The sequence below is a fragment of the Helicoverpa zea genome, chromosome 10 (genome assembly GCF_022581195.2).
Source record: "Helicoverpa zea isolate HzStark_Cry1AcR chromosome 10, ilHelZeax1.1, whole genome shotgun sequence".
Lineage (NCBI taxonomy): Eukaryota > Metazoa > Arthropoda > Insecta > Lepidoptera > Noctuidae > Helicoverpa > Helicoverpa zea.
In genome coordinates this window covers 13,100,920-13,126,386 of record NC_061461.1, presented here as the reverse complement: position 1 = coordinate 13,126,386, position 25,467 = coordinate 13,100,920, and the positions used below count along the sequence as shown (strand labels likewise).

At 38.7% G+C, this 25,467-nt stretch overlaps 1 protein-coding gene across 1 annotated transcript; it reads right to left on the bottom strand.

The window, feature by feature from the left end:
* Nucleotides 1-10,301: 10,301 nt before the first annotated feature.
* Nucleotides 10,302-18,734, bottom strand: LOC124633972 (tetraspanin-11-like). Its single transcript, XM_047169364.1, has 4 exons — nucleotides 18,297-18,734; nucleotides 16,821-17,174; nucleotides 12,157-13,300; nucleotides 10,302-10,692 (listed from the first exon to the last, which is right to left on the bottom strand). Exons 1-3 carry the CDS (start codon nucleotides 18,360-18,362, stop codon nucleotides 12,932-12,934), a joined length of 789 nt encoding a protein of 262 aa, XP_047025320.1. The 5' UTR covers nucleotides 18,363-18,734; the 3' UTR covers nucleotides 10,302-10,692; nucleotides 12,157-12,931.
* Between the last annotated feature and the right edge of the window lie 6,733 nt (nucleotides 18,735-25,467).

Below are 25,467 nucleotides of genomic sequence, written 5' to 3'. Positions count from 1 at the left end.
GGTCATTCTCTATCCAAGAAAAAATATATCAGCTCCGGCCATCTGCAGCCGCGCGAGTAATCATTCGGTAAAAAAATAATATTTTCTATAACGTTTTTTGCCTTTTAAGATCAATTCAAAGTATATTTTCTGTCTCACTTGGCTGTTTTCACCTTATTTTTGGTTAAATATATAGTTTTAATGGCACATAGGTACTCACAACTAGTAATTCTAGCAGAGGTTTTGTTATTATTGCATGTTATCGGTGGCACCTGGATTGTGATTGATGACTCATTTGTTTGTGCGCTCGTCTAAGCGCATAACTAATTAGTCATCGAAAAATGCTCGTCTCTGATTGGCTGTATTTTTTTTACTACCTGCTGTCATGTTAATATGTTCACTACTTGAGTAATTAACACTGACTATAAATACAAAGTGAAATACTTTTATTTTAATATTTACATTAGAACTATGGCTGGATTTTGTATCAACCTAGATCTTTTTGTGAAATTAAGAAGTGGTGGTGATCTGAAAAATTATATGTTTCTATATGAAAGTATAATTTCTGTTTTGAATACCACAGTTTCTGAAGAAGACAAAAACCTAATCAAGGAGTTCTGTCGACGTTTTTTAATAAGTCTAAATAAAAAGTGGATAGAGTCGAGTAGAAGCCAAAAAACTTTTATGAATCGTATAAAATAATAATCGCAATTGGTTGGAAAAAAATATCAACTGGCCTGTTTGTGACAGTGTTGACCTGAGAAGTGAGTTGGGCTTTTCGGACACAGACTTATCTGAGCCAGTGGATGTGAATTCCCATGTTCCTAATCTTGCGGTATGTACTACGGAAGCGGGAACATCTACAGAAAAGGAGCACAGAAAACCGTTCGAAGAATTAAGTAATAAGCAAAAAAAAAAGACGTTCTACTTCCATAGTAGAAGAAAATTCAGAGGAAGAGTTGCAGCACTGGTACTTAACAAAAGAAAACAACGGCAAAACGAATCTGGCAAAAGTAGTCGAATACCTTTCCAGTAATCCAGAAACGCTATCCCAAGTACACGAGCGACTATTCAAAAAGCAGAGCCTAAGTACCGTCTCTGAAGATAAGTGCTTAGCTCTTTATACCTCACTTGCGCTCTCGAGATGGAAGTACTTAGCTCTTCGAAAATTTCTGAAAGAAGAAAACTGTGCTGCCTTTCCATCTTATCCAAAGCTAGTAAATGCCAAGAAAAGATGTTATCCACCACAAGAGAGTATGGAGATTACCGAAAATTGCAAGCGCTATTGGACCACACTGTGGAGAGGATTTTACTAGATGTGAATTCTGTTGATAGGTCTCAAAATGAAGAATTCAGTTGACCTGGAAATGGGGGCTTGATGGTTCTTCGTCGCAGAGTAACTATAAACAGAAAACGTCAAACACAGCCACAGGGTTCGGTGATTCATCAGTAGTCATGATAAGCATCGTCCTACATAAGGACATATCCTACATAAGGCCTAAAATAACGAAACAGGTTCATGGTGAGTTGTTGCCTGAAGCAATTCAGTTGTTACAGACTACCGAGCCTCCCTGTGATAGCGAGATTATGGAGGAAGAAGAATGCCTCCTAGCAGAGTCCGAAAATTTGCCGGACCTACTTCTGGAATAAGAAATAAAGTGATCTGGCTCTGGACTGTTCCCACAAAAGCCCATCGGAGCTGGTATGACAAACAGCCCTTTTCAGGGCTACAATAATTTCACAATTTTCTTTCGATCATACGTACGATAACTTATACTATACGCTAGATTATGTAGATAATGATTATCAACGTCTTGCCCATAAAAACTCAAACTATTTCACCTATATTTGACAAATAATATTTATTTTACAGGTAGCAGGTAGTAAAAAAAATTATAGCCAATCAGAGACGAGCATTTTTCGATGACTAATTAGTTATGCGCTTAGACGAGCGCACAAACAAATGAGTCATCAATCACAATCCAGGTGCCACCGATAACATGCAATAATAACAAAACCTCTGCTAGAATTACTAGTTGTGAGTACCTATATGCCATTAAAACTATATATTTAACCAAAAATAAGGTGAAAACAGCCAAGTGAGACAGAAAATATACTTTGAATTGATCTTAAAAGGCAAAAAACGTCATAGAAAATATTATTTTTTTACCGAATGATTACTCGCGCGGCTGCAGATGGCCGGCGCTGATATATTTTTTCTTGGATAGAGAATGACCCTAGGTATCATATACTCACGCCACAGACCTAACATATTCGTACAATTGAAGAAAAAAAAATAAACGTGATTCGCTCCATACAAAAAAATCTAATTTATTTTTTTTTCAGACAAACGATCAACTTTAGAAGAAATTTCACAAGAGTAAAAGTTGTCTGGAATATCATGAAGAATCACATAAAAAAATATCGAATCGATATTGGAACTTTGTTGCCTATGTCCACTATTTTTCAATTTGGATCCACTGTGCGCCGCCGCCGGGCGCGCCCGTCCATACAGCGCCGATCATTGTCAACCGCTCCTCATGCCACCTTCTTCTACTGCTTATTGCAATGACACTATAGAATTCCAGTAGGAAGCCAATTTGATACTTAATGCAAACACATTCTGTAATTCGAATTTGTTGCACAAACGAGAGTAGGAAGTACCTACCTAGGTGCATACTTATTATTTGCTTACCTATGTAAGATATTTAGCATTCAAAGTCAATGATGTCTTGATAGACGTAATTAACTAAGTAATCATAATTGAATGATGAATTCCTTACATAAGTTGAGCGTGCGACTAGCTAGCACGCACCCCTGCGCTGCGCAGGTGTGCTCCCGTGGCTCCGCGCGTCACGCTCGCGACCCCTGCGAGTGCTCATACACAAATTAGGCCAAACGTAGGTACGCCCTTGACCTTGTTACAGTGTTATTTACTTTAAGGATTCACAAAAATCTAGCCGGGGGTCAAAGCTCATATCGACTGTAAGCAAGCAATACCTCCTATCTGACATTTTTGTTTCAAAAAACCAAAAAACTTGTATCTACCATAAACTACCTTTAGATTCAAAATAAAAACAAAAAACTTTATTAATCAATACTATGCTTAGAAAAAGAAAACTTGGATTTTCAGTATCTCATTATACCTTCCTCGGAATAAGGATTTTATTAAGTTTTATTGTTCCCCTTTAAAATCCACCCGGAGTCAGATAGGAGGTATTGCTTGCTTGCAGTCGATATAAACATTCTGAATATTTAGCGGGTAGAACGTAAAAATAATTACATATTTTACTTTAGACTTTAGGTATATTATCTCTATCGACTAAGGAATGATTTATATTAGGCCGGGCCGTTTCCGGGCTTTTACGAAATTCTAAGGGATGATGCACTGTGTAATATAAACTGCTTCATACAAAATGTATGTAACGCACGCACCGGACACGGCCCGGCCTAATATAAATCATCCCTTAACAACCGCTTTTCAGATTATAAATTCTAGGGCCCGATTCTCCTAAGTTAAAAATGTCAAAATTGAATAGAAATTGAATCGCAATAGCAGTTTTAACCTTAGCGGGCATTCTGCTACTAATATAGGTACGACCAATCGCATTCCAACGAACGACCTTCGATTGGTCTGCCCTTTGGTCTATAGGGTAGTCTGCTCCACAATCATTTTGCAATCGTAAATCATTGGCAAAGAAAAAATTACGGAAAGCCACATATGCTTCAATCGTAATTGAGTCGGGATTGGATCTCAGTCGGATATGAATCGTAGAAGAGTGCCCCTGAATTTAATAACGTATATAGGTATTTAAGGTTTATTTTCAGTAAATGTGAGTGTTGCGTAGCCGGAAAAAAGTAGCCCTATCTCTTCCCCATTTCATAAATATCTACTGACTGTGAAATAAATATCGGTCCAGTGTTTCCCGAGATACCGTTCTAACAAACCAACAAAGTCTTCAGCTTTATAAATAAGAAGATTAGCTGTTTTGAAGCGGCTTCAGCCGCGTCCCGGGAACTTCTGCCCACACCCGGATATCATAGCCTACGTTGCTCATCGGGGATGGTGTAGCTCCTAGCTTCTTAATAGCAACAGATTTTTTTCAAATTGGTTCAGTAGTTTCTAAGCCTGTAGGGTGGGCACAAATACAAATAAAATGGTTCCTCTTTATTATACTTTAGGGTGGGTACAAATACAAATAAAATGGTTCCTCTTTATTATACTTGTATAGGTAGATTGTTAGGCATAAATCGTGCGCACTGCGTAAAGAGATTTCAAATAAATAAATAGTAATAGCACAGTATAAAGAACATACAGTAGGACGACGCCTTTGATCTTGTGTAAAATGCCGACATCGTCTAGACAGTAACGCATAGGTCAGGGTTGTCACAAGTAAACAATATTTGTGAAATTATTTATTTAGTGCAGACCAACATCGATAGCAGTATTATAAATAAATACATTATAAATGACGTCATTTTCACTAATGTGTGTATATTATACCCTACATTTTTATTTGAAGTGATAAAATTACCAAGTTACAAAACTTAATCATTATTGACGGTGTAACTTGCTGCTTGCTAAGGAACAATTCAAATAAACACAAATCAACATTGCCTAGGGATATTTCATTTTTATCTTATTATATGAAATTCTGTAAATATTTTGTTAAAACAATTATATATGAAATGGAAGTTTATATTATGGTTTATACTTGCAATACCGGTACATAAAAAGAGAAGCATCAAAAAATTTTAATTTTTTTTTTTTGTGATTTTATTTTTGGGTGTAATTTTTACTTTGTACATAATGGATTTTATGTATTAAATTATGAAATTTAAAGTCATAAAATAACAAAAAAAAGGAATTAATAATCAGTATTTCCCCTAACATGTAATATCCCTAGACACATAATTGACATCCATATCAAATTATAAGAAAATGACGTCCGCCATCTTGGATTTCAAAAAGGATGGCTTTTTCGTAATCAGCACCCCAATTTAACTCAAAATTGACACCCATATCAAATTGTAAGAAAATGACGTCCGCCATCTTGGATTTCAAAAAGGCTGACTTTTTCGTAACAAGCACTTCAATTAAACTCAAAACTGACATCCATTTCTTATTATAAAAATTACGTCCAGCATCTCGAAATTCACCCTTAGTAAATAATAAAAATAAAAAGTTCACCATCTTGACACAGATACGAAACATACAAACACTTTCACATTTATAATATTTACAGGATTTCCAAACAGATGCCCAGTGCGATATCCTAATATAAAATATTTTTTTAACATGACTTGCAATCACTCACAGCACACGTCGCATTCACCATTTTAAATTACCAAAAAAAATTATTATAAAAAAGAAACACGCGTTAGCCCTGAATGATAGATCCCAAACTACTAATATCATTTTGTTCGTAGTTTGGGAGCGGCCTACCCGCGTCTCGCCCCTCACACCCCGCACGATTGCCCTGTCTAGACGTCTTCGTCGGACGACTGTATGATTTTTAGACTGTGGTAATAGTAAGAGAACGTATGCAACATCACCGGCAGCAGCGCGTTGTGACTGTTGTGAGACAGGCCCGCCGCGCCTGCTGTGTAGCGGAGTGCGGCGTGCGGCAGTGTTTACACGTGGCCGGCGATACCGCGCCCGCCAGCGCACGCCTGCATGTTATTTATTATGGAACTGATTAAAACTGCTCGCTAATACTATTTCACAAGTACCTACCCGTACAGTGTATCTACACAGGGTGTGATCACATTTCTCTTGGGGCGTCGAGCTTGTTGGATTACATGCACAGAACAAAACAGTGGTGTATTCATTCAAGTCTTCAAACTCATATTAATTAGATATCCTGAATTAATTACTATTTTACTGAGTGATGTAGGAAATATGACTTCTCTACAATTAGTGACCTATCGGTATTTCATCATAAAAATGTTCCGTATTCACTAGTTTCTGCTAATTTGAATCGCTTTATAAATATAAGCTAGTTCGTAGTACCGATGTCATACACCAATATAAAATATAATTTATGACTAAGTAAATAACTTACAAGGGTGAAATGAAATGAAATCGTTTATTTTGCAAGTTGGACATTACATCACTTTTACACGTCATTTTAAGAACGCTGGGGTTGGAATTTCCTAACTGACTGATCCCTGAGAAGAAACGCCGAAACAAACTCACCTATCACCTGCCTCAAGTAAGAAAATGTTATAGCTCGAGGTTTGTAGGTGTTGAGAAAGTTATTTCACTTTATATTGGTTTCATCCCCATTTAAAATATAAATGGTGTTTAAACTATTAGTTAACCGAAGTGCAATAACACGTAACACGATATACCATTAATATTAAAAAATAGCGATTCTATTAGTCCGTCATGTAGGTTTCTTTTTATTAAAAAATTCGTATAAGTATAATGCATTCAAGACGTGAATGCCGTGAATGGTATCTATAGGTATGTACCTACCTACTGAAAAGTGACGTAACACACACAACATTCAATTGTGGCTTCGTTGTTATTTGTTTGGTGCGAGAAAAGAAAAACTATTATTTAAGGGTTATACGCACTAATTACTTTTTTCATTGACTATGGCTATCCGCGTAAGATGCAGGTAATGTGGTGCGTTCGTGAGCCTGATCCTCACTCGGTCACGCGGCGCATCATGCCTGCTCGCGATGTTGTGATTGGACTAGCTGTGCACATCCCACTCACCACTTTAAGGCTAGTGTTCTTCTAGGAGTCTTCAACTGCACAATCGAGGTAAAAAAATGGGGTTAGTACCGGAGGAACCTTATCTCCGAGATTAATGTCACGTAATTCCGTTCCGGTAACGGGAACCTACTACGGTACTAACGTCAAAAGTTCTTACGTCCAACGAGGACTTAACGGACGGCCTCTGATTTTAACAGGCATTTTAATTACTTTTCAAACATAAAAATTAAGTTATAATGACGAAACTATAACAGGTAGGTAGACATAATTATGGTGTCGAGTAGGTTTACCTTCTAATGGGTTCATTTTACGACATCGCATTAGAAAAACACCTCAAAAATGTATCAGTGTTCTCCGTCAATATTATATTACGCCTAACCTTTCTGTTGAATCATTCTGTGTATTAAAAAAACCGGCCAAGTGCGAGTAGAACTCGCGCACGAAGAGTTCCGTACCTACTATTATTTCAAGCGGCTCCACTGGCATTCCGTGGGAGCCTCAGCACGAACCCATATAAAAAGTTATCAGCCTATAGCCTTCCTCGATATATGGGCTATCAAATACTGAAAGAATTTTTTTCAAATCGGACCAGTACCTAGTTCCTGAGATTAGCGCGTTCAAACAAATAATACATTCCATATTCTGTGAATATTTCAAGCATCTACCTACCTGTAGCCGTTATCGATATCGAGCAAAAAAATTCTTTGTTGTATTGGGGATTGGGGAGCCCCCCAAAATATTTAACTATTTTATTCTAGTTTTCAGTATTTGTTGTTATAGCGGCAACAGAAATTTATTTGAATAAATCTTTATTTCAAGTAACATATAGACTCAATGGGTTAGTAACAATGTTTACTTAAATCTATGTTAATAAAGCACAAATTATCCGTCCGTCAATCACCGAGCCGTATCTCATGAACCGTGATAGTTAGAGAGTTGAAATTCTCACAGATGATGTAGGTATTTCTGTTGCCGCTATAACAACAAATACTGAAAACTATAATAAAATAAATATTTTGGGGGGCTACACAACAAACGTATTTTGTTTGCTCATTTTCTAAATACCTCTAATGGTGCGGAACCCTTCGTGCGCGATTCCGACTCACACTTGGCCTGTTTTTTAATATCAGATTAACATGGGCAAATAAATTATAACTACGTACATAATATGTATCAATGGATTCAATATAATTTCAATTTCGTTTAACGTCTAAGTTCCGATAAGGTACGCTACGCGATGACCATTAATAAAGCACAGAGCACACTACGAAAGTGGCTGTGGCTGATGTGTCAGAAATGATCATGGTTAATTTTATTGTAAGCAGGTCGCGTGCTCCAAAGTCAGTTCACCGGATCGTCTGGTCATCTTCCAGCCCGCTGATGGTAACAAAACTGTGATAGTAACTAGCCCTCCGCGTAGGCTACGTACTACATACATGCGCTTACCTGCTGTTCAATTCCAGTAAAATAGTCTCATGGTTTTTTCCAGCGGACAACCTAGATATAGCATTTTTATGAAACATCCGTGTGCACGTTTCAGGTAAGTAGGTATCTACTATCTATGACAACATTCAAGAAATAGGGAAGCATACATAGTACCTACCATACAAAAGAAGTTTAGTTGAAATTGCATCATCGTTTGATTGCCTTCAATCGGTGATCATTGGCGGTACTTGTTGATCGTGGAAGAGGGCAGAGCGGCGTCGCGGGGCGGGGCGCCGCTGCACACGGAGCGCCTCGTTGTCCCCAATTACGAGCTCTTAACATACCAATGAACGACAATTACTTACAGAATGAGTGGGCGACCTACGCCAGGACACGGACTTGGCGAAGGAATACCGCGCCTCGAATACCTTGGAATTATAGTAGTAGCACCTCAGCATAATCTATATATAAGAGTCAGTCGGTATGTTTGTTTGCTTGAACGCACTAATCTCAGGAACTACCTACTGGCCCGGTTTGAAATATTCTAAAATTAAATCAGCGTTACTAATTACTTATAGCCCATTTATCGAAAAAGGCTACTTTTTATCTGACTGCGCGAATCGCCATGTAGTTCCCACCCCACGAGATGTGGCAATCTGGGGCCCGATTCTCCTAATTTTACTTAAGCGGCATACGATTCACGTTCGACTCGATTCGACTGAGATCCAATCCCGACTCGATTACGATTGAAGCGTATGTGGCATTCCGCTATTTTTTCTTTGAAATAAACGTTTTTATCCTTTTCTGTCATTCAATAATGAATCATTTTGTCTGCAAATGATTTACGATTGCAATATGATTGTAGAGCAAACTACCGTATAGACCAAAATCACCAAAACAGCAGACCAATCGCACACCAATCAAATGTCAATCGAATACGATTGATCTTTTATTAGTAGCAGAATGCCCGATATGGTTAAAACTGCTATTGCGATTCGATTTCTATTAGATTTTGACATTATTAACTTAGGAGAATCGGGGCCCTGATGAGGTAAGCTAGTACTTAATAGTAAGAATATCTCATCGTATGGGCACCATGTACCTACTAAATACTTCAACTGTAAGTAAATGAAACTGGGTATTTTTATAGTTGTTGTCTTGCCACTATAATAGGTAGGTATGTGCTGTGGTTCATGCCATACTTAATGGCGTCTCGGAATATGACATAATATATGGCGGCGAAGGTGTATATGTCATCGGAAAATAACAAGATACGTAAGTTTATCAATTTACTAGGAAGTTTATAAACTTTCGTAAGATTCTAAACGGGAGATAAATTTTAATATTTTACGTCCACATTTTCGTAAATTGATAAACTTACGAGCCAGAAACCAAACGCTACGCGCGATCTAATTGGTTGGCTGTCACGTGTCACTTCTCCTTCTTAAGCATTGCCACTATGAACATTGACCAATCAGAGAGCAGTGTGTTATTTTACGTATTTCAAAGATCGTATATTTAAGAGTTTCTGTGATTGGTCGAACCATATAAAATCTTACGAATGGATATTCGTTAGTTTATAAATTTACCGTATGACGTTGGAAATTGATAAATTTACGAAAATGTGGACGTAAAATATTACAATTTATCTCCCGTTTAGAATCTTACGAAAGTTTATAAACTTCTTAGTAAATTGATAAACTTACGGATCTTATTATTTTCCGGTGACATATACAAACACCAGTCCCTACATCACAGTTTACAAATGCTGGTCAAGTGCGAGTCGGACTCGCGCACGGAGGTTTCGTAGTATTACTGACATATCTATAAAATCACGCTTCTTAAATGAGAATCCCTTAAATTGATTGATGTTATACTAGTTTTCAGTATTTTTACTACTTATTTTTATAGTTATAGTAATGTGATTTCGACATTTTTACTTTCACGGTTCATGAGAGCCAGACAGACAGCGAAGTTTTAAAAATAGGGTCCCGTTTTAACCTCTAGGTACGGTACTCCTATAAAAAACTAGGCTTAAATGTGAAACCCTTGCATACCGCGACGACTCTGCCGCCGTGCCGCCCGAGGCGCCCCACAGCCGCCGCTCAAGAGGAGCTCGCGCTCGATGAGTTGGTGTCGCACACGAGCACGAATTCAATAAAACAGCATGTACACAATGACACATTTATTAAGTTTTATTTGTTACAGGACGTGTTCAGTAAGGTTTGCGCGACGCCGCAGCACCACGCGGCGGCTGCGGTGCGGCCGTCAGCTCTACTCTCAGAGGCAGTGCCAGCCAGGCACGCTATACAACTGTGAACTGTCCGGGCAAGAGTTAACACTTACTATTACTTACTTACAAAATCAATTATAATATCAAATCTCAAAACAATTAGCAGTCTTAAAATATCATTAAAGTAAATACATTCTTCCACCGAGCAAATGACGTTTGGCCAATGATGTCTGCACAGTGGCAAAAGTTCAAAAGGCCACACAAACAAGTCGTACAACCATCGGCTGTAGCGAGTTCTCGTATTACTTATATCATTAGTCGGTGATAACTAGGGCATGCAATACCGGTTTACCGGTTTCGGTTTTACCGGTAAAACCGCCCATTTTCGCGATCTTTAATTTACCGGTAAAAATAATGTGTAACCGGTAAATTACCGGTTTTTACGTTTTTGTGATATCTAATATATAGCAATTGTTCATTTAACGTCAAATCTTCATTATGTAGCCTGAACATAATGTAATTTTGAATACATTAGGTACATTATTGTAAGAGTGTTAAAGTTGCTGTTTTTTAGGAAAGTAAACTTATGTGGCTCCTTAACTATAGGTTAGATACAAATCTTCATTCTCATCTTAATTTATAATATCTAAACAAATTTTATTCATTCGGTTATTCTGATTTTCCTCATAGCTGTCAGCTCATATAAGCTAAAATATAGATTATGCTTATTTTACTTACTCTATGACCTTATTGAGCAAGTGCTTTTACTTCACTACCATGCGGATAGCACTGAGGACACGGTGGAGCACACAGTCTAGGTGTGCACTGCCTGGGAAGGGTACCGCCGTGTCGTCGTCGAGCCAATAGGCAGCGGCGACCTCTCGCGTCCGGCCCTGGTTCAAGTCATGGTCCGGAGCGAGAGGGAATGGGAAGCCGTCGCCTCCTTCTGCGAAGCAGTCATGCTCGATAAGGAGACGGTGGAGCGCCTGCGAGTTCGCACCTCTCATCCCAGCCGCTGTAGTGGACCAGGAAGACACCACGGGCGCAGAGTGTCGAGAGACGACTCCCGGCCACTGCAGGCGTCGGTCTGTGGACGGCGAGTTCGGGTGGCTCGTCGTTCCTCCGTCTGCATAGACAACAGACCCGTGACGGCGGCCCGAGTTGTTCCACGCGCAGGGCCAAGGCCTGCCGGGGCTGCGGGATTGTTCGAAAGAGTTACCGCGACCCTGGTCCATAAAATGCCTACGATTTACCATAAAAGAGGGCTTTTACTTCACGGTAATTCTTAGCGTTTATCCCGTCTTGTGACGGAGTCCGCTTTCCGTATCTTCTTCTTCCACTTCAATCTATCCAGGACATCTTCCTCTTCGAGTTCGTAGATTTTCAAGTCATTCATTACGACACTCGACCACCACCGTTTCGGCCTGCCTCTGCGCCTTTGACCGGGTATATTGAGATTGAGTACACAACATTGGCGATGTATTCAGGTGGTTTCCTTTTCACATGGCCGAACCATCGCAGCCGTTTCTCTTGCATTTTGTCGACGACATCGCGTACGGATGGTACTGACATGTCTGTTTGTTACGGCCCACGTCACAAAAAATGTTTACCACCTTACACCTTGTATTTTTAATTATTTTTTGCTGCTTTACTACCCAATCTTATTGATATAATATCACATTTTTTTTAATACAAAAATTACCGTTTTACCGGTTTACCGGTAAAAATATTTTAATTACCGAATTTTTACCGGTAATTTTTATTTTACCGAAATTGCATGCCCTAGTGATAACTATACTTAATAAATCATAAAATTGATTACAAAAAATATATGTACCAATGTTTAATTAAGTAATGTGTATGTATTCATTTCATAAATTATGTTTATAGACTCGTTGAAAAAAATACAACAACTTATAATTACAAAATATTTGTACTGGTTACAACTTAAGTACTAATGAAAAAAAATCAGTCTCAACATAAAGTCTAACAGTCTTGAGTAAATGGCAGTGACAGAGATCAAATGTGAGTATTTGTACGATTGTCTTATAGTAAAGAGAGCTGCTAGTGAAGGCACAGATGCGCTGCAGACCAGTCTGCAGTCTGTCGGGGTCTCGACGCACACACCAACCAAACATTGTTAACATTATGAAATACCTAATTAGCATTTAGTCGAGTAACGAGCCGACGTTGGGAGACAAGTGAGTGGTGACCGTGTGGCCGCCCCTACTGTCCGGTACACGCCGACTGTGTCGCCAAACGCTCCTCAGGTTAAATAAATACACCACAAACAACGAACACAACTTACATCTAACACACATTTGGTTAAGCTCTACAGGTACAAACTAGATTATTTATTTCCCATGAATAGTGTGTGCCAGACGGATATAGTCATTTGTATCCTGGTTAACGGCAAAGACTTGATACAAAATGCGCGGATGGAAACCAAGTGCTCACCGATGTCACCTCTGGAACACAAGAGTACATTCGTCCGACACGCACTTCTTTTCTTGGGCTTATCTTCTTAAATTCCGTTTGCGACGACGCATCGGGCACATCGACGCAGCCTAAGCCTTGTAGGAGACACGCGGGTGCGCGCGCAGCCACAGCGCGGCCGCCAGCGGCAGCGCGGCCGCGTGCAGCGCCAGCAGCGCGCCGCCCAGCGCCAGCGGCACGCGCGCCAGCCGCGCCAGCGCCGCCAGCACCCGCGCGCCGCACGCCGCGCCGTGCAGCCCCGCGCCGCCGCCGCTGGCCGCCGCCACGCGCCGCGCCGCCTCGCACGCGGCGCCCGGCGCGGCGCAGCACGAGGCGGGCACGGGGTAGAAGGCGGGCGGCGCCGCCACGGACAGGTCGAGCGCGCCGCCCGCGCCGCCCTGCGCACGCGCCCACGCCGAGTGCTGCCAGTCGCGCGGGCCCGCCGAACCGCAGCACTGCAGCTGAACACGGATATGTACTTTATGCACAGCGCACTGCGCCGCCTAGCCGAACTATAACATTTTTCACATCATAAGTACTGTTTATTAAATGAAATGAAATGAAAATTAATAAAATATGTACCTAGGTAACTAATATTTGCACGCCGAAATTAAAGGCAGAATAAGGGTTGATTTATATTAGGCCGGGACGTGGCCGGGGCGTGCCATGTCCGTGGCTCGAACGGGGCACAGACGTGAAACGTTACATACATTTTTAACCGACTGCCCAAAAAGGAGGAGGTTATCAATTCGGTCGGTATATATATATTTTTTTCTATGTATGTATGTAAACTCAATACTCAATAACAACAAGGAAGGCCAACTTGAACACTTTATAAAGATCAATGAATCCGAAGTTGTAGAAACAATAAAAAAGCTTAAAATAGAAAAAAGCCCAGGCCCCGACAACATTACTTATGAAGCAATAAAAGAAGCTCAGTTAATTCTGGCCGCACCGCTGGCCAAACTGTTCAACTTGATACCCGAACACTCTGTTACACCCACTCAATGGTCGGAAGCAAACATCATATTGTTATACAAAAAAGGAGACCCCAAAAATATTGGCAATTACAGACCAATCAGCCTATTACCCAGTCTCTACAAACTGTTCTCAACAATCATTAACAAAAGAATAAGCACAACACTAGAAATAAAACAACCTGTTGAGCAAGCGGGCTTCAGGAAAGGATTCTCAACCACTGATCACATCCACACAATGGAGTTAATCATAGAAAAGTACAAAGAACAACAGAGGACTTTATACATAAGCTTTATTGACTATCAAAAAGCTTTTGACTCCGTTTCATATAACAGCATATGGGAAAGCTTGGCAGAGCAAGGTGTTGAAGAGGTATACATCAAAGCTATCCAGAGTATATACAAAAATACTAAAGGAAGGATCAAACTCGAGTCCACCGGTCCCTGTTTCCCCATAAAAAGGGGAGTGAGACAGGGTGCCCCCTCTCCCCAATACTATTCATCTCAATTCTAGAAAACATCATTGGCAAGTTGGACTGGTGCAGACTAGGTATCTATATAAGAGGTGAGCATCTGAGCCATCTTAGATTTGCAGACGACCTAGTACTCCTATCAGAGTCGGCTGGCCAGATGCAACGCATGATTGAGTCTCTGCACCATGCCAGCGCCAAGGTGGATCTGGAGATGAATCTAACTAAAACCAAGATAATGACCAACACGAGCTGGAAAAAACACATAACGATCAATGGAGAACCTTTACAACATGTCAAAAAGTATACATATTTGGGTAAAATGTTAAGTTTTGACAAAAACAACGACATACTAGAAATAGAAAGAAGAGTAAATCAAATCAACATGGAATAAACATTGGAGTCAAAAAGAAATTTTCAAGAGTAATATGCCGACAGACATCAAAACAAAAGTTATGAATTCAAGTCTCTTGCCATGCCTAACGTACGGATGTCAGATGTGGAAGTTGTCTTCTAAAGCCATAAATAAAATTTGAACCTGTCAAAGGGGGCTAGAGAGGAGCATGCTTAACATACGGAAGATAGATAAGGTAAGACACAAAAAGATAAGAAAAACCACCAAAGCGATCGACGCCGTAACGTTTGCACTAAAACAAAAATGGAAATGGGCCGGTCATGTCGCAACATGCACAGACCAAAGATGGACTGCGAAAGTAACTTCGTGGAACGGCCCAACGGGGAAAACAAGCCGAGGTAGACCACTAATCAGATGGGAAGATGACATCAGAAGGACAGCTGGTCCAAACTGGAGAGATACAGCCCAAGATAGAGACCCATGGGCATCTTTGGAGGAGGCCTATACCCAATCAGGGGTTCTTGCGGACTAAACTATGTTACATATAATACTTACATTTATATTTTTTTTATTTGTTTCTTAATTATTCACATAGGTTAATAACTAAAAACTTTGTAAAAGCGAGAAATAAAAGGCTTATTTATTATTTATTTATTTATGTATGTACATCGATTACGCCGAGGTTTATAGACCGATTTACGTGATTCTTTTTTGTTCGACGCGGAATAGCTGCCAGTTGGTCCCATAGTCACCAGGTCAGGATCTGATGATGGAAACCCTGAGAAATCGAGGGCAACCTTCGAAAATTGTAGGCATACATAGGATAATAACTTAACACTCAGGTGTTTGCCTGGTAGCACTATTCAACTGTGAGGGTTTGGAGCTGACCTGATGATGGAGACCAGAGAAGGTCGAGGGAACTCGAAAACTGAATATGTAAAATACCTCGTATTTGGGCTTACCTATATTCTTTGTATTGATGAGAACTTTCCACTTATATGGATACTGACAACTCTTCGTATCACTGAAAAGCTGTAAATAAAAAACTTTTTTAGAAAAAAAATTAAACCGACTTCCAAAAACGCTAAAAAGCAAAAAAAAACTAATTTTAGGTGCATCGGCCTAGAAGTCGGTGGCAAAATTAAAAAAAAAAAACGGTGGTAAAATTAAATTAGTAACATGCATTAGACACCGACTTCTAGGCCGATGCACCTAAAATTAGTTTTTTTTTGCTTTTTAGTGTTTTTGGAAGTCGGATTAATTTTTTTGTAAAAAAGTTTTTTATGTATGAAATAAAAGCCCGGAAGCGGCCCGGCTGTGGCCCGTCCGGGCCACAAACGGCGCTCGTCATACAAAATGTATGTAACGTTACACGTCCGTGCCCCGTTCGAGCCACGTACCCGGCACGCCCCGGACACGGCCCGGCCTAATATAAATCAACCCTAAGAGAACCATTGTCAACAATTTACCAACCTTCTGTACCTTATTTGAGCAAATAAATGATTTTGATTTATAATAAAATAAAAATATGTTTGTATAATACAACTACAACCTAAGTACAACTTTTTTTGTGGGGTTTCATCAAATGATTCCTCCCGCTGTGGGTGATGGACCCTTAGTGACTAAACCCCATCATGTTTCTTCTCTTTTTTGAATAATCCGGAAGGCTTTGGCCCTGGTGGCCCTCACTGAGCTTTTCTGACTTCCTTCTACATCAATGTTATTAAAAATGTTTGACATTGATAAAAGCAATAGACAGAATGACCGTGAATTGATATGCCGACTATGCCGAGCGGCATTCCACTGATCGCAACGGCAACTGGCAGTCGGCTGGCGGCGGGCGGGTAAACAATTTTGGTACTGCCGTATATGTACTAAGCCTTGAGTGAGTCTCAAGTTCTTTAGACCAACAGTTCGGAAGGCTAGTTGTACATTCTGAAACCCAGAGATGCGCTTTGACTTTGGTACGACGCGACGATGAGGACAAGGTGCAACGCAGATGATGCACTTTTGTGCGGCAGTCTTTGGCACACTACTCTAAAGTTAAAGCTTCATTAAATCTATTGCTGTCTTTTATCTTGTTGACAAAGAATGAGTCAGCAATAGATTTAAAGAAGCTTTAACTTTAATGTAGCTTTGTGCAAGTGACGGTATGACAGACAGTCAAAGACAGACATACCCCCTGTTGTATGACGTCAAGCAGCTGCGTGCGCGAGGGCAGCACGCCGTACTCGTGGCGCACGGTGTGGTCCAGCGCGTCGAGCAGCGCGCGGCGCAGCTGCGGGCGGTGCGCCGCGCCCCACCACGCCGCCGCCGCCTCCGCCACGCCCGTCAGCGCCAGCAGGCAGAAGGCGGCTGCCAGCAGCGGCGCCGAGCCGCGCGCCGCGCCGCACAGCGCCGCCAGCGCGCCCAGCGCCAGCACGCCGCCCCACGCGGCGCCCGCCAGCAGCCCCGCGCGCGCCGCCGGGCTCTCCGCGCCCTGCCCGTCCCACAGCGCCCACGCTGCGAAGCCGCACGCGCAGCTGCCCACGCACTGCAACCAATGCAACTCCACAAGCTGTTTCCCACCACTTTACAGTTATATCAGTGCTGTGCGCTGTACACTACAGTTAAATGAATCATCTGCATACTGTACAATGATGCTTAAATATACACATAGTCTGTACACTTCATTATCAGTTGTTGCTGATGTTTTTCCCTATTAGCTTGTCTTCATGGGGAAGATGCACAGGTAGACTGAACTACTGGTATCAGTCATAACCAAGTGACACCACCAAATTAGTAGACGCTTTGTGTACTCCCCACCCAGAAATAAAATTAAGCATTTTTCTCATTTCGTTTTAAAAATATGTGCACAATGATCGAGACTATAAAAAAATATATAGCTACTTTATAAAAAACATATATGTACATATTACGCTGGTCAACAAATTATTATTTTTTTTCGCTTGCACGTCGGGATTTAGAGATATACCCCTCTTAAAGTACCAAAAACGTGTTTTTAATGAAATTTGATGTAATTTTTTGGGGACAGCAGAATTTTCTAGTAAGTAGTTTTCTAGTCCATTTTGATTTATATTTTTGTGAGTTTTCTTTCTCAATATATACGCGTTTTTGGTACTTTAGGAGGGGTATATATATAAATCCCGACTTGCTAGTGCAACTTTATGTTCTGGACTTCGATTATGTATCAAATATTCTATATGAAATGATATATTTCACCTTTGCACCAAAAATGCTGTTGACCAGTGTTATTTATTTACTTTCTTGATTGAAAGTTTGTTGGAATCGAATAGGCTCTTGAACTAATGAACCGATTTGATAATTACTTCAGTGTTAGGAAGCTCTACTGCCGCACTGAGCGTGGGCTAAATTTTATTAGGGTGCGGGAGTTTCCTCGGGGAGAGGATGAAACCGCGACGAACAGCTAGTAATAAATACTATTGCTCTGCGATCCGAAATCCTTTACCAGAGACGTTCGTTATTCGTATATAGTAAACATCTCAAAATCAGACAGTTTGAGTTTTGAGCATCGCGTCGACCTCTAAGCGATAGGGATTCAAGGACTGTTTTTTATAAATTAGCGAAATACAAATGATTGTACTAAAAAGGAACAGTTGATAATAAGTTAATATGGGTTTATTCTGATTCTTACCAAAAATATGATATTAAAAAGTATTAGCAGGCATTTCATTAACGAGTAGCACCGAGACATACTCATGTCTCTGGTTTATATTAAGAAGATTCTAACACAACTATTCACTATTTAAAAGAAAATACTTTCGTTCCTTGGTTTCCTTAAGTTAACATTAAATTAAATATTACTACACAATTAGAATATTCAGGTATTTATTTTGAAAAATACACCTCTAACAAATCAAAGTTCAATGCCTTACAATTTGACAGAGACAACCACAGATTAAACTATTTGTATTTTAGCAAGGAGGTAGCAAAGCTAGATAAAAATGTAGACAATTAACCACTGCCCAAAGCTTTCCAAAGTTTAAAAAAAAAAACATTATTCTTCTTATTTTCTACTCTTTCTACTTAACCATTATTCTTATTGACGAGAAAATTCCACTCATGCGGATTATTCCGGATTGGTAGCAGGGGAATACCAGTCTGTCGCAACTCCATAGAAAAAATTCAATGTATGAAACGGGGCTAAATTTTAATGGCGACTATATTTGTCTCGCTTACTTCCTGTGTCGTCTCTCTCTCACTGTCACTGTCATCCATCTTGTACTAGGTTATTCTCTTTGCTGTCATCGAACTGTTGTTATCAGCGGTACCGGTTATTATATAAAGCGAAGTGAATGCAATTACCATTTCTTGGTCTCCAAAGGTGTCTAAAACCATTATTTCTTTGGTGTTTGTGGAAGTTTGTGGTGCCAGGACGATTTATTACGAAGTATGGCGTACAGGAAATGTGAAATTTGTGGATTGAGGTCGGAGCGCAAAGATGGCAAAAAACGCTTCTTTATGGCCAGATTTCCACTAGATGAATTGCGGTAAGTTAAAATTTCGTAATTTAACAGAGTTATGTTTCCATTTTCAGTCTTAAAACTTATTTTTTAGTTTAACAAATAAGTTGTTAAAAGTTTGAATCGGGGAAATAGCGTTGGGACTAGGGCTGCCATCTCGAATTTCGCCAAACCCGGACAAACATGAAAAAAACCCGGACATTTGGCGTAAATCGCATTTTTTCCCCGAACGAGTACGATTGTTTTTAAACAAAAAATACCTAATCTGTAATCCATTTACTACACTGGACAGCAAATAAACCGAGCCACCCGCTACTTTGGAATTCTAATCCGATTTTCTCAAAAACTATAATACATACAAATATCAAAATTATACTTGCAGAAAGTACGTTTTATGAGGATTAAAACAAATGGAAACAAATTGGGATTGATCAATTCATTAAGCGTATATTAATCAATTTATCAAGAAGAGTCATTTTACAGCCGCGAAAACCATTGGCAATCACCCAGTGAAAACAAAAATTTTGACAGAAAACAAAGGAAAAAATGAAAAATTATTTTTGTTCAGCATTGAGTGTTTCCTCCCCTTGCTCGAATAGCTGCTAGCTTCCTCGTATTGATAGATCTAACAAGTCTGACGATGAAATCTTGTGGGATTGCATCCCACTCCTCTTCGATAGCGATTTTCAGCTCTGGAAGCCTTATTGGAGCAGGTACTTTGGCACGACCCCGACGTTTCAGTTCATCCCATAAGTGCTCTATCAGATTCAAGTCCGTGCTACAAGCTGGCCACACCATTGTTCGAATGCCGACATCGTGTAGATACTGGGTTACCACATGGGCAACATGAGACCGTGCATTATCACGCATGAATTCATGTCCAGACTGATACAACCTGAGTAAGGTACCACATGGTATGCGAGGACTCCAGGGATGTAGCGATGAGAAGTCAATCCACTTAAACTGCGCTGAGGCGACGATTTAATACAACACAAAGTTGGATATAACGATTGTCTGCTGCTAATGTAGCCCTAGGTCTGCCCATACCTGGGCTGCAATCGAATGCTGCAGTCTCCAAGTATCGTCTGTAAACTCTTTACACCGAAAATCTGCTGATTGGAAGTCGTCAAGTGACTTCACGTTGCCCAAGGTCTGCTCGAAGTAGTGTTACAGCTTGAGCTGCTTCCTGTGTGGTCGTATCCATTATTTACCAATAAACGAGCACAAAAATACACGCGTCTAAGCAAACGACGGATAAAAACTAAAGAAATGTGAAGAAATATGGAATTTCTCTCACTATAGAATAAAATAATGCTAAGCGCAAACCCTAATCAAAACAGAGAAAATTGATAGCATTGTGTTTGCTGCTTGATAACATTGTGAATTGATGGTCCTTTTAATTAAATTTACAGTCATTTTAATCCTTAAGAAATGCTCTTTCTATAGGTATATTTTTGATATTTGTAAGTTTTAAACTTTTTGAGAAAATCGGATTAGAGTGCCATAGTAGCGGGTGGCTCGGTTTGTTTGCTGTCCAGTGTATTAACATATACTTAAATTCAATGAGGTGCTTCCTTACATGAAAAGCGTCCGGGTTTTCCCCGGACTCTTCTTGAAACCCCGCCCGGACGGCCTCCAAACAAGGACAAATCTGGGGAAACCCGGACGGATGGCAGCCCTAGTTGGGACACAGTATACTAATCATTGTCGATATTTTTGCTTTCAGATGTAAAGAATGGGTGAAAATGGCAGGAAACGAGGATCTAGTTTATGTGCCCATTGAAAAACTCCATGAATTAAAATTTATCTGTGGAAAGCATTTTAAAGATAATGATTTTAATAAAAAAAGGACACAGCTCAAAAAATCTGCTATTCCGTCAATAAATCTTTCTTCTATGCCACTTTCGGACGCCATTCTGTCAGCATTTCCTTATTACCTCTTCAAAGAACAGCAATCTTTACAAGAAGGTTAGTAGTGTAATAATAAATTTATCATATACTAGCCGTTGCCCGCGGCTTTGCCTGCATGAAAATTATAGCCTATGGATTATTGTGATGTATAATCTGTTTTTGCGTGAAATAGTAACAAAAGTCCATACATCCTCATATACTTTTGCATTTATACACATATACGCATTATACATATTTATACACATTTGTTTCCTCAAGATGTTTTCCTTCACCTATTACAACTACCATTGTATCTATATGTTCAACGCAAGACAGCTATATTATAATGTTAATTTTTGTAAATGACATTTAAATATTGCAATCAATTATTATTATTATTTTTTTTACAATTTTATTTGATTGATTTGATTGTATCTGAATGCTGAAATTTTATTTTTACAGATGAACCCTCAACATCTTCTGTTTCTGCACAAGTAGAAATTAGTACATTTGAAACAAATACATACCACAAGCAAAGCCAAGGTGAGCCTTTATTTCTTTATGGAGTTACTTCTAATATTACTAAAACTAATTCAACTAATTAAAACATCTATGGTTAGTAAAAGCTAAAATTGTCTCTTTACAGACGAACCCTCAACATCTACATCTACTGCACAAGTACAAGCTACTACAGTTGATAATCAAATTGTTTATGAAGATGATGTTCCACCAGTGGAATATACCGTAAAGATTATGACAAGTGAACAAGACATTTGTATGAAAGGTATGTGGTAACTTACAATCATAAAGGTATCTAGACTAAAAGTAATGTAATAAATATAAATAAAAATATTAATTTACTGTATGAAAGTTGGTGGTCTTTTTAATTTCCCAGAGAGCGTAGGTGAATCTAGATTATTTTGATCAAATGTATTTGTTTTTTATTACTTGCAGTATAATCCTACATTATAACTTCTATTGTCACTAAAATGCCGAAATTGTCTCTTTACAGATGAACCTTCAACATCTACTTCTACTGCACAAGTACAAGCTACTACAGTTGATAATCAAATTGTTTATGAAGATGATGTTCCACCAGTGGAATATACCGTAAACATTATGACAAGTGAACAAGACATTTGTATGAAAGGTATGTGGTAACTTACAATCATAAAGGTATCTAGACTAAAAGTAATGTAATAAATATAAATAATAATATTAATTTACTGTATGAAAGTCGGTGGTCTTTTTAATTTCCCAGAGAGCGTAGGTGAATCTAGATTAATTTGATTGAATGTATTTCTTTTTATTACTTGCAGTATAATCCTACCTTATAACTTCTATTGCCACTAAATTCTGAAATTGTCTTTTTACAGATGAACCCTCAACATCTTCTGTCCGAAAAAGGCGCAAAAGGACAAATAAAATGAGTAATGAAAATCTGTCTCCACGAAAGAAGAAACTTATGAAGAGGGTTGAACTTTTGAAATCAAAAATTAGAAAAGTTCAAGAAAAAGTAAAAATGTTTGATAACATTCAATCAAAAACGCTAAAGACAATGATGTTTTCGGCAATAAAAAATCAAAATCGCTCTTCTCAGGGCAAACGATGGTCCGATAATGAAAAAGCCCTAGCCATAGCCATGTACAAGAAATCGCCAAAGTTATATCGGTATTTAAGGCATTTGTTACCATTACCTAGTCCAAGGACTTTACAAAATGTCCTTAGTAAAATGCCCATGAATCCTGGATTCAATAAATCAATAATTGATCACCTTAAAAGAAAGGTCAAGGAATTATCTTGTAAAGATAAAACTTGCGTCATTTTATTTGATGAGATGTCTCTAAAGAAGAGGCTCATTTTTAATACTGCTTACGACAAAGTTGAGGGTTTTCAAGATTTAGGAGAACACGGTCGATCGGGAGAGTTAGCCGACAAGGCTTTAGTCTTTTTACTACAAGGTGTGCACAAAAAAATCAAGCAGCCACTTGCACACTACTTTGTGAAAGGTACAATATCATCAGATAAATTGGTAGCTATTATAAAAAATACCATCAAAATGGTTTCTGAAATCGGTTTTAGAGTAATCGCAACTGTCTGTGATCAAGGCCCGACTAACGTTGGTGCTTTAAATTTACTGAAAAAGTTTTCTGGGCAGCGTTCTGACAGTAACTTTTATATAGTGGAAAATGAAAAAGTTTATATACTATATGATGTTCCTCATTTATTCAAATCCATCAGGAACAACTTCTTTGAAGGGGGTGTATTGGTTTTGGATGGAATGAAAGCTAAATGGTCACATTTAGTGGAATTACAGGAAAGAAATAACAAAACACTTCATTTCAAAAAAATCACACCGTTGCACGTAAATCCCAAGTTTCGCGCTAAAATGAAGGTGAAACTGGCCGCGCAAATACTCAGCAATGATGTATCTGCTATTTTGAAATTATTTGCGGAAACATTTGATAATGATGTAAAAGATGTTGATGGAACTAAGAAACGTGATGCTGTTTTACAAACCGCCAATGTAATTCAGCAGTTAGATACCTTGTTTGATGTTACTAACGGGCCAGCCTCAAAAAAAGATGTAAAGAAAGGCTTACGCGTAAATATATCTAAAAACAGCGTTCATCACAAATTATGGCCAGAGTTAAAAAAAAAAGTCAAAACATTGCACTTCCTAAAATCTGACAGTCAATTAAGATTAAGAAACGTCCGGTGTGTAAATGGGTACTATACGACTTTATGTTCTTTACAAGACATTTGGAACTATGTAGAGTCAATTGGGTTTAAATTCCTCAATCTGCGACAACTCAACCAAGACACTTTGGAGAATCTTTTTGGGTTGATTAGGCAGCATTCTCCAACTAATCAAAATCCGACATGCCACCATTTTACCGCAGCCCTCAAAACCAGTGTACTAACTAAACTTAGTACTCCTATAAGGGGAGCTAATTGTGACCCTGATGATAACCAACTGATGTTGGATTTTCATGATTTAGTATTTAAACATACAGAATCTGAAGATTTTACTAATGTAGATCATTCTTATCCAGTTTCTAAAGATAAAGATGATTTTGTATATGATGATAGTAATAATCCTATTTTTTTACATTTGCCTGATATTGAAACTGATGTTGAAGATATTTTTTTTGAACATTTTGACAAACAACCTGTTGTTTATGTTAGTGGTTACCTAGCCTCTGTACTGATTAAAAGAACTAACTGTTTAAAATGTTGCGGCAGTGTAAGAACGTTGGAGCCAGGAAATGACAAAACTTATGACTATATAGCACTTAAAGAGTGGTGGAAGGACAAGCTTTCTCTTACTTATCCGACTCTGAATCTATGTAATACTGTAAATTTATGTGTATCCGTATTTGAACGTGATGTGAAACACTTGCTGTATAACAATGATATAGTTAAATATTGTTGTGTGATGATGCATAAAGACGTTGATTCGACATGGATGTGCGAGGAGCACAGTGGCATATTCATGGACACTTTGTTAACCAAATTGTCAGTTTTATTAATAAGAAACGAATGTAAAAAGATAAATATGGCAATTACTGAAAGGGAGCAATCAAATGCGAACATAAATAAAATTGCTCAATTAACGAGTACAGCTAAGTAATAGTTGTAGGATTTCAGTTGCATTTGATTGCTCCCTTTCAGTAATTGCCATATTTATCTTTTCGAGGGTACAGTAGCCTTATTCGCAGCCAAGTTTGAATAAATTATATTTGATTAAAAACATTTTGTGTCAATCCTTTATTTTGTTCAATGTAACATTTACTTTTGATCAAGTAAAATATTTATTAGTACTTGTTTATTTTATTTTAAACTAGATTGACCGTCGTGAAACCGTCAATGACAGCGGCATAGTCATTGGCGGTTTCGCGACGGCAATAAATAAATTTCCTTTCTGTCGATGGGTTTGTAGGTAAGTAGAGTTCCTGCAAACTGCCCAACACTATGGTTCTAAGTAGGAGATTATCGATATCTAGAGTTCCTGCAAACTGCACAACACTATGGTTTTAACTTTATGTTGGTAGCACTGTTATGCACTATTGATAAGGTTGTTAAGTTGGCTATTCTAGGTTAGCCTTATTTTGACGGTTCATAAGTTTATTTCTATCTATGGAAGTCCCGTCTCTTCTTACGTAGTATTGTATACTCTTTGGGGAATACAATCTATGAAATATTTTTGATTCATTTTGGTGAAACATTTTATTTTGAGTGAGTAATTCAATAGTTTTACAAAATGATCTTATTAAAGAAATGAATAAATCTTATTAATGATCTATGAAATTAAATAGTGATGTGAATTAATATTGTTATTTATTTATTCCATTACAAAAATTGCTTAATTTAGACATATATAATTATTAATTAATAATATACGTAGGTACATATTTCAAGATTTGTCTATGGGGAGCATCAAAATCCATA